The sequence below is a fragment of the Emiliania huxleyi genome (assembly GCF_000372725.1).
Source record: "Emiliania huxleyi CCMP1516 chromosome Unknown EMIHUscaffold_184, whole genome shotgun sequence".
Classification (NCBI taxonomy): domain Eukaryota; phylum Haptophyta; order Isochrysidales; family Noelaerhabdaceae; genus Emiliania; species Emiliania huxleyi.
Window position 1 is genome coordinate 40,530 of NW_005200746.1, and position 9,236 is coordinate 49,765.

The window sequence follows — 9,236 nt, forward strand, 5'->3', positions numbered from 1 at the left end:
CCATCTTTCCCCATATCTCCCATCTCTCCCCACCTCTCAGGCGGTCAACCTCTGCCGCGCCAAGGGCGTGAAGCTGATGACGGCGCTGCAGCGGCGGTTCGACCCGAACTTCTCCCGCGTCAAGCGCTCTATCGCCGAGGTGCTACTAATAATATAATAATAATATAATAATAATATAATAATAGCACTTCTCCCGCGTGAAGCGATCGATCGCCGAGATGCAAGACTAGCACGAAGGGGTGGTACTAAGTAGTGGTACTCACACCTTCTCCCGCCGGGGGAAGCGCTCGGTCGCCGAGGTGCAAGACTAGTACGAAGGGGTGGTACTAAGTAGTGGTACTCACACCTTCTCCCGCCGGGGGAAGCGCTCGGTCGCCGAGGTGCGAGGAGGGGGAGGGGAGGGGAGGGGAGAGGGGAGAGGAGAGGAGAGGAGGGCGGAGGAGGAGGAAGGGAGAGGGTAGAGGAGAGGAGAGGCGGGCGGAGGAGGCGCCCGTTCTCCGCGCGCCTGCCACAGCCCCTCGTCTCGGAGCATCGCTCAAGGGCGCAGCGTCACGGCGGCGGGCGGTGGGCGATGGGCGGCTGCAGAGGCCACACTGCAGGGGGTGAGAGGGAGGCGGGAGAGCGAGACGACGGTGCTCATCCTCCTCATTGCTGGTCTTGCTGTTCTTATGCCCCCCTCCTGCTGCTAGGGCACCATCGGCGAGACGATCGTGGTGAAGCTCTGCTCGCGCGACCCCATATCTCCCCCATATCTCCTTCATATCTCCCCCATATCTCGCAAGGTGAAGCTCTGCTCGCGCGACCCCGCGCCGCCGCCGCTCAAGTACGTGCAGGGCGGCGGCGGCATCTTCAAGGACATGGCGATCCACGACCTCGAGCTGGCGCCTGCCCGGGTGTCTTTCTGTTTGTCGCCACTGTGTTTCTCTTTTTCCCAGGCGATCCACGACCTCGACATGGCCCGCTTCCTGATGGCGTCGGAGCCCGTCGCCGTCCTCGCCTCGGGGTCGTGCCAGGCGTGGCGGGCCTAGACACTTCCTAGACACTTCCTAGACACTTCCTAGACACTTCCTGCCTCGGGGGCGTGCCAGGCGTGGCGGGCCTAGACACTTCCTAGACACTTCCTAGACACTTCCTAGACACTTCCTAGACACTTCCTAGACACTTCCTAGACACTTCCTAGACACCTCCTAGACACTTCCTAGACACTTCCTGCCTCGGGGGCGTGCTAGGCGGCGGCACCACACGCACTTGCAGGACACACGCTTGCGGGACATGCGTGCGGGACAACGGCGGCACTTTTGCGGTGCAGAGACACGCACTTGCACTTGCGGTGCACAGGCGCACACTTGCGGTGCACAGGCGCACACTTGCGGTGCACAGGCGCACACTTGCGGTGCACAGGCGCACACTTGCGGTGCACAGGCGCACAATTGCGGTGCACAGGCGCACACTTGCGGTGCACAGGCGCACACTTGCGGTGCACAGGCGCACACTTGTTGTGGTGCACACGGCACACTTGCGGTGCACACACCGCACTTGCACAGCTGCGGGGGCGCTTGCGAGACGGTTCCGACGCCTCGAGACGTGCGCCCGCTCGAGGGCCGGTATCTCCCCCCAATCTCCCCCCAATCTCCCCCCAATCTCCCCCCCCCCCCAATCTCCCCAAATCGCCCCAGGTCTCGCCCGAGATCAGCGCGCTCGAAGGGCCCGAGGCGTCCCGACACGGCCGACGGCACTGGCTAGTCAGGAGCGCCCGCCAACTCTGCCGCATGACTCTGACAGGCGTTCGACACGGCCAACGTCATGGTTCGCTTCGCAAACGGCAAGGACGCGATCATCGACGTGTGCCGCCAGGCGCCGTACCGCACCGCCCACGGGGGCTGAACCCACGCTGGGTTCGAGACTCTGGAGGTATGGGACCAGGCGCCGTACGGGTACGACCAGCGCGCCGAGGTGCTCGGCACAAAGGGCATGATGATGACTGACAACATGCACCCCTCCACCGCTCGCATCCTCTCGGACAAGTTTTGCGGCGCCCTCGCCGCCAGGCGGCGCGCTTCCGCCCCAGTCCTCCACTGCCCGTGAGCCAATCGTGGGTCGTGACAGGCCACGCCGACATGCCGTACGACTTCTTCATGTCGCGCTACAAGGAGGCGTACAAGCAGGAGACGCTCGCCTTCGTGCGGGCGCTGCGGCGGGACGAGCCAGCGCCGTGCTCCGGCCGCGACGGGCTGGTGGCGCTGATCATGGCCATCGGGGCGGGCATCTCTGCAGAGGAAGGGCGGTGGGTCCGGTTCGAGGAGGTGAGATCTCCCCCATATCTCCCCACGCCTCCCCACACCTCCCCACACCTCCCCGTTCTCCCCATCTCCCCACACCTCCCCACACCTCCCCACACCTCCCGGTATCTCCCCATATCTCCCGTCGCTGACCGCGCGGTGCCCGCCCCTGCGCCAGGTGCTGCAGCGCGAGGGCATCGGAGGCATGAGGGTGTCGGAGGAGGGGGGCGAGACGGCAGGCGGCGGCGCCGGCTGGATCAGCACCATGCTCGGATCGGTCACGCCGTCGGCGAGATCTAGCCGAGATCTAGCCGAGATCTAGCCGAGATCTAGCCGAGATCTAGCCGAGATCTAGCACCATGCTCAGATCTGTCATGCCGCCGGCGAGATATAGCCGAGATACAGCCGAGTAGGCGACGGCCGGCAAGGAGGACGCCTAAAAAAGAAGTGGCGCCGCCTTTCTTTTTCTAGGCGAACCCGCGCAAGGAGGACGACCTGCGCGAGATCTTCCTGCTCTTCGACACGGACGACGACGACTTGCTCACCGAGAAGGAGGTTGGCGAGGCGACCAAGCTGCTGTGCAAGGACGGCGCGTGCCCCATCTACACCGCGGAGGAGGTGCACAGCATGGTGCGGGGCGTCGACTCGGACCGCGACGGGCGGATCACCTTCGACGAGTTCCTCGCGCTGTGGCGCAGGGCCGGCAACATCGAGGGCGCCGCCGAGGAGGCGAACCCGTTCGCCAAGCTGCTCGCGCCGCTCCTGAAGTGATGATTCTGGCGGGGCCGGAAAAGGAGGAAGCGTTGCGGGACAGTGAGTGTGTGGTGCGGTTGTGCGTGTTTGTGAGAGGATGAAAAGAACGGTAGTACCCGTTCCCCCGTCCACCTGTACCCCGCCTTTCCCTTTGCCACCAGGCAAGCCATGGCACTTCCCTCGTCCGCTTGCGCTTGCCGCGCCGCATTGCGCCCAACTATGCCGCCGCGAGCTGCACACCTAGACCCCCGCGACGCCTATTGCTCACGGAACCCGCCGCCCCCTCACCACCCCTACCTTGCGTTGCGCATCGCCACACGAGCGGCTGTACCCCCTCGGCCTCGCAACGCCTGTCCACTCCCGCTCGCAGGTACAGCCGCTGCCATCGAGGAAGCCGCGAGACGCGTCCGCTGCTGCCCATTCCCCACCCTTGTCCCGCGCGCGACCGCCCTCCCTCTCTTCTGGCAAGAGAGCGACCCGCTCTCGCTTGCTCGCCAATCGCCGCCCGGCTCCAGTCCGAGCGCCGAGGACGCGAGAGAGCGTGCCGGCGGCCTCGTCTCGACGCTCACGCCGCGGCGTGCTGCCCGTAGGCGCGGCTCTCCTCTCTCCGGCTCGCTCTCTCTTCCCATTCAGCATGCTCGCGCAACTTTCTGGCTGTAAAGCGCCCGCCATGTGCTCACGCTGTTGCGCCGTCGACGTCGCCGAACCCTCGCCTCCAACCCCTATCACATCAACACTTCCCGCGGACCTGCTCGCGCGCATCGTCTCCCTCTGTGACAGTCCGCTGGACATCGTGCGCACCTCAGCCGTCTCACACCTCTTCCGTGACTCAGTCACTGAGGATGGCATTCGCTTGCGCGCCCAAGAGCGTGGCTACGAGGCGCTGGCGCCGGCGGAGGGTGAGAGGTGCCGTAGTAGTGGTAGCAGTATGCAACTCATCGAAATGAAGCGACGCCGCAACCAACGCGAAGCTCTAGGCTGTAGGCTCCCAAAATACCTGGGGCGGGTTATCGGCTCAAAGTCTTGAGATGCTGACAGGTGCCCTCTACAGCGGCTCTGCTTGTTTGCGATGCTGCGTGAGTCAAACCAACGGGTGAGGATGGGCGCCGGCAACTCACACAGCGTATTCATCGACAACGAGGGACGGCTCTTGACATGCGGCAAGGCCAAGCCCTGGCAACCAGCACTCCTCGGGCACCCGAGGCCAGCCCCTCACGAGAGTGTGATACAGATAATGATCCCGACCCGAGTGCCTTCCCTGCTCGGCGGTGAGCGGGCGGTGACTTTGGCGGTGGGAGCGAAGCACAGCATCGCAATCACTACGAGCGGCGCCCTGTGGAGCTGGGGCGACGGAAAGCTTGGGACCATTGGCCACGACGAGTACACGGACTCCATGGAGCCCACAAAGATCGCGGGCTTTGCGGGGCGGCGAGTCGTCGCTGCATCGGCAGGCGACGCTCACAACCTCGCTATCACCGCCGACGCCTCTGCCTGGAGTTGGGGACGTGGCTACTCTGGGCGCTTGGGTCATGGCGGCGGAGAGGATCAGCTTCGACCCAAGAGGATCGAAGCTCTGGCAGCACAGCGCATCATCGCGGTGGCAGCAGGAGGCGACCATTGCCTCGCCGTCACGGCGGACGGCAAGGTTTATAGCTGGGGTCGCGGGGAGTGTGGGCAGCTGGGCCACGGCAAGAGGTTGAGCGAGCGAATTCCCGACACCGAGCCGCTGCCAAGGCGGATCATGTCCCTGCGCAAGCAGCGCGTCATCGCGGTCGCGGCAGGCGGCCTTCATAGCCTCGCCGTCACCGCCGACGGCCTAGTCTGGAGCTGGGGCGCAGCGGGTGAGGGCAAGTTGGGCCACGGAACTGAGGACAATCAGATGCGACCGAAGAAGATAAAGGAGCTGACAGGGCAACGCATCGTCGCTGTGGCGGCGGGGCACTACCATTCCTTCGCACTCTCCGCGGATGGCATCCTTTGGGGCTGGGGCCGTGGGTATGGCGGCCAACTGGGACACGGCGACTTGGTCATCCCGAGAAACGGCCTCAAGCTTCCGCGGAGGGTCGAGGCATTTGCGGGGCGGCGCGTGGTCGCTGTGACGGCAGCAGGCAACCACAGCCTCGCACAAACCTCAGACGGTGCCTTCTGGGGGTGGGGCGAGGGGGACAACTTTGCCGTAGGCCAGGGGGAGGACACGTCTAATATCGACGCGCCTAGGCAGATCGAGATAGTGTAACGAGTAGTGTGTAGGACGCAAGAGACGCTGAACAATAAAAACAAAGCGCTCCGATAAACTCCGAAGCGAGATGGTTCGTACGGCTTTACAGGATCCCCCCGCGCCCTGCACGATCTTCCCCATCGGAGGCCCGCGTCTCTACTGCGTCTGGGGGGGCGACCCCCCCATCTTTGTTTACCGAATGCGTCTCTGGATTAGAGTGCGTCTAGTAGGTGCCCTACTTAGACGCTCGCTGTCCTCGGTATGCTCGAGCATCCTAAGATGCGCGAGTCCATTAGTTGCTCCGCGCATCCCGAATTGCTCGCGGCATCCCCGATTGGCGTTGCTGTCTCAAAAGACGCGCCGTGCATACTGTGAACAGCGCGTGTCTCAGAAGACGCGCGCATATTTTGAACAGCGTGTGTGGATCTCAAGAAATACACGCACGTATAAAAAGAAAACGAAAGCTGGTGTGGCGAGCGCTGCGCGGCGGGCCGTGCCCCCGGCTGTGCGCCGCGGCCGCTGCACTACTACTCGCACAGTCGCGGCGCGCCCACCCGAGCACTCGTGGGTGGGCGCCCTATAGCCTCTCCGCGCAACGTGCTGGGGCACGGACAGCGGCTCTCACGTCTGGCAGCGGCAGCAGGCCCACCGCTGCACCGACTCACACTGAACAGCACGCACAGGACACAGTCACAGAACACTGCCCCTGACGCCACTCACGGCCATGGGCTACTCAGACTTGGACACAGGCACCTCGCTTAGCACTCCATGCACGAGGCTGCCGGTTGCCGTCACCAGCGCCGCTTCCTGCCCAGATCAAACACCTGCGACGTGGCGGAGGCGATGAGCGGCCCGCGGTCGCCGTGAGAGAGCGCGTGGCGGGCGACGGCTCACCGATCGAGCGGAAGCGGTCACTGTGGGGGCGGCGGCGAGGCGGGCAAGCCACCCGCAGATCCCCAGAAGGACGCCGTCGCGAGGTCGAGGGCGGGCGGCGGGGACGGCGAGGGTGAGGCGCGAGGCGCGAGGCGGTGTTGGGGCGGCGGTGGCGCGGGCGGCGGCGGTCACGGAGCGGGGGCGAGAGGGTGGTGGCGAGCAAGACACCCGCGCGCGCTGCGCGGTCGCCGTTCTGACTCACATGCCTGCGGACAGCGCCGACGGGTGGTGAGGAGGGCGGCGAGCCGGCGGGCACGGTGTGCGCGCGGTCGCCGCGCGCTGGTGGGCGACAGCTCACCGAGCGAGGAGCGAGAGCAGGAGCGAGTCGGGATGCCCGGTCCCTCAAATCGCCAAGTCAAACAAGAAAAACACGTTATGGCCGACTCTCGGAAGTACGCTGTCTCTTCCGTGTTAGGCGCACGCCCACGCCCTCGGCCTCGAACTGGCCCCGCTACCTGCCGCGCAAACTGGTTGGTGGGGGGGGGAGCGGCGTCGCCGTCGGAGCGACGTAAGCAGTGCATGCAACTTTGCGCCCAGAGCTCGTGGCGCAAGCAGATGCATGCGCGGTGCTGAGAACCTGGTTCTCCAGGAGGGGCAGGCCGCGAGGAGAGACCTCACGCGAGCACTCAAGGCAGGGCCCCCAGGGGGTGCCGAGAGATCACAGCCTTTTCGATTTCGTCTGGATTTCGTGCTCCCTGCTCCCCCCTCGGTGCCCGGTGCACCCGACACACGGTGTCTCCTGAGACGCTTCCCTGTCCAAGTATAGTAAAATGTGATCTAGTATGCAATTGCCATCTCAGAACAGCTGTGCATCTATAGATGCTTGTGGCGTCTAAGATGGAACGCGTAACAAAAGACACGGCGCGGCCATCTCCAGGACAGCCGTCGCATCCTAGAATGCCCTGTGTACCCGAGACACATGGTATCTTTGAGATGAAAAGTGCGTCCTAGAATGCGTTTTTGCATTCTAGGACGCATCGGTAAACAAAGATGGGGGGGTCGCCCCCCCAGACGCTGGGGCAGTGGCAGCAGGCCCCTCGCGCCACGTGTACGTGTGAATCTCATGTGAACGAACAGACAGTCATCTCGAGCGCGACCCTGCAGTGAGAGGGAGAGTGAGAGGAGAGATAGTCAGAGGGAGAGGAGAGAGGGATAGCAGAGGGAGAGGGAGAGGGAGGGGGAGGGAGAGGGAGAGTGAGAGGAGAGAGGGTAAGAGGTAGAGTAAGAGGGAGAGAGGAGAGGGAGAGGGAGAGGGAGAGGGAGTAAGAGGGAGAGGAGAGAGTTAGAGGGAGAGGAGAGAGGGAGAGGAGAGAGGGAGAGGGAGAGTTATAGTGAGAGGGAGAGGGAGAGGGAGAGGAGAGAGAGAGCAGAGGGAGAGGGAGAGGAGAGCAAGAGGAAGAGGGAGAAGAGGGAGAGGGAGAGGGAGAGTAAGAGAGAGAGGGAGAGGGAGAGTAAGAGGGAGAGAAAGAGGGAGAGTGAGAATAGAGAGAGGGAGAGGGAGAGGGAGAGTAAGAGGGAGAGGGAGAGGGAGAGTGAGAGTGAGAGGGAGAGGGAGAGGGAGAGGGAGAGCTCGCCCTCCATGCGGCGCACCATTGGGGGCGCTGCGGACTATTAGGCCTCGTCGCACATCGCGCGCATTCTGGATTGTCTTATTTATCTGAGGTTAAAATATCCATTTGAAAATGCTTGCCACATCTCGGGGATGGCGACCCCAATTCAGCCATCCTGAGATGCAGCGCCCTCCGGCCAGCATCTCAGGATGTAATGGCTCAATCAGGGATGTCGTGGACATCTTTGGTTGCCTCTCAGGCATCCCAAGTCCCAAGATGCATGAAGCAATTCAGGATGCGCGAAGCAATTCAGGATGCGCGCGCATCCTGAATTGCTTCATGCATCTTCGGATGCTCGAGGCAATCGAAATTAGAATGGAGATCGTATCGGGCAATTTCAGATGCCTCAGCATCTCAAATTGCGGGTTCCCCGCCCCTGACGTCCTCAACTCACGGTCCTTCCCCGCCGTACCTTACCGCAGGAGGTCATGAGGGTCGATGGGAGTGCCAACCCGCCCACAATGCCTAAAAACCCAGCCCAGTAGGCTATAAAGCCGTATGTGTTGTGTAGGGTTACCTAGAAGACCAAGTCCCCGCTTCGGCCATCCAGTCGTGAGGCCAGTCGTACCTAGAAGACCTGTACTCAGCTCTCAGCCACTGCTTCGACATGTGTCGTCGAGCACTACCATCTACGGCAACCCGACCCTGGGCGACCGCCGCTCGCTACATACGGCATTCTGACATGTCATTCCACAACCACACACGTCATCAGACGCGCAAAGTCCTGACAGTCGCGACGTCGCTCTCTGTGACCACGTCCGCCTGCACGGCAGCCGCGGCGCGGGCGCACGACGCGCCTCGACTGGGCGCCTTCGGGCCGCTGCCTTCCGCAGCTGCCGTCAGCTCCGTCTCGCCCCGCCCCGCCGCCTCCTCCTGCTGCCGCAACGCGCCTCCGGCGCTCTGCTCGGTGCGTCGCGCCCGCAGAGGGCCTCCCACGCCCTCGCTGCTCGAGCGCGCGCAGAGCAGCAGCAAGCGACCTGGAGACGCTCGAGAGGTGACCCGAAGTGACCCGAGGTGACCCGAGGTCACCCGAGGTGACCCGAGGTGACCCGAGGTGACCCGAAGTGAGCCGAAGTGAGCCGAGGGGAGCCGAGGGGGGCCGAGGGGAGCCGAGGGGAGCCGACGGGGCCGAGGGGAGCCGAGGGGAGCCGCAAGGAGCTGCAGGCGACCTGCGAGGGCAAGCGAGAGCGCATGCAACGCCGCCATGATCGCGGCGAACGACTGCAGCGCGCCGAGAGCCGCCCCCGCCGTCGTCAGCTCTGCCGCCCCCGCTGCCGATGCCGCGAAGACCGCTTCCGACCTCTCTGCAGGCGTCTCTGCCGGTGCCTCCGTCGAAGGGGCGTCGGACAACGCCGCCGCGTGGACATCCATCAGCAGGCCCATCAGCGCGGCGGAGAGGGCCTGGGCGGCGGGCAGTGAGATTCGCCGAGATTCGCCGAGATT

The 9,236-nt window shown here is 64.1% G+C and overlaps 3 protein-coding genes across 3 annotated transcripts in view; 2 read left to right on the forward strand and 1 right to left on the reverse strand.

The window, feature by feature from the left end:
• Positions 1 to 3,050, forward strand: part of EMIHUDRAFT_232689 (hypothetical protein) — a gene marked incomplete at both ends in the record, with an annotated part of 4,203 nt that extends 1,153 nt beyond the window's left edge. Inside the window, 11 exons of the mRNA XM_005782905.1 lie at positions 41 to 139; positions 690 to 713; positions 783 to 893; positions 936 to 1,015; positions 1,255 to 1,303; positions 1,381 to 1,521; positions 1,783 to 1,842; positions 1,924 to 1,953; positions 2,049 to 2,303; positions 2,458 to 2,556; positions 2,751 to 3,050. Coding sequence (XP_005782962.1) covers positions 41 to 139; positions 690 to 713; positions 783 to 893; positions 936 to 1,015; positions 1,255 to 1,303; positions 1,381 to 1,521; positions 1,783 to 1,842; positions 1,924 to 1,953; positions 2,049 to 2,303; positions 2,458 to 2,556; positions 2,751 to 3,050 — 1,248 coding nt within the window. The remainder of the gene's footprint in view (positions 1 to 40; positions 140 to 689; positions 714 to 782; positions 894 to 935; positions 1,016 to 1,254; positions 1,304 to 1,380; positions 1,522 to 1,782; positions 1,843 to 1,923; positions 1,954 to 2,048; positions 2,304 to 2,457; positions 2,557 to 2,750) is intronic.
• A 1,453-nt stretch (positions 3,051 to 4,503) lies between these two features.
• EMIHUDRAFT_365358 (hypothetical protein) lies at positions 4,504 to 5,298 on the forward strand (the record flags this gene model as incomplete). The annotated part of the gene is made up of 1 exon (XM_005782906.1): positions 4,504 to 5,298. A coding segment is annotated over one exon (492 nt), but the record flags the coding sequence as incomplete, so codon positions are not given.
• Positions 5,299 to 8,262: 2,964 nt separating this feature from the next.
• EMIHUDRAFT_442475 (hypothetical protein) lies at positions 8,263 to 9,209 on the reverse strand. The gene is made up of 2 exons (XM_005782907.1): positions 8,963 to 9,209; positions 8,263 to 8,770 (listed from the first exon to the last, which is right to left on the reverse strand). Exons 1-2 carry the CDS (start codon positions 9,174 to 9,176, stop codon positions 8,502 to 8,504), a joined length of 483 nt encoding a protein of 160 aa, XP_005782964.1. The 5' UTR covers positions 9,177 to 9,209; the 3' UTR covers positions 8,263 to 8,501.
• Positions 9,210 to 9,236: the final 27 nt, after the last annotated feature.

Coding starts and splice junctions, on each gene's coding strand:
- EMIHUDRAFT_442475 (XM_005782907.1), bottom strand. CDS start 9,176: ATGGGCCTGCTGATGGATGTCCACGCGGCGGCGTTGTCCGACGCCCCT. Junction 8,771..8,962: donor GCTCTCGCTTGCCCTCGCAG/GTCGCCTGCAGC, acceptor GAGCGTCTCCAG/GTCGCTTGCTGCTGCTCTGC.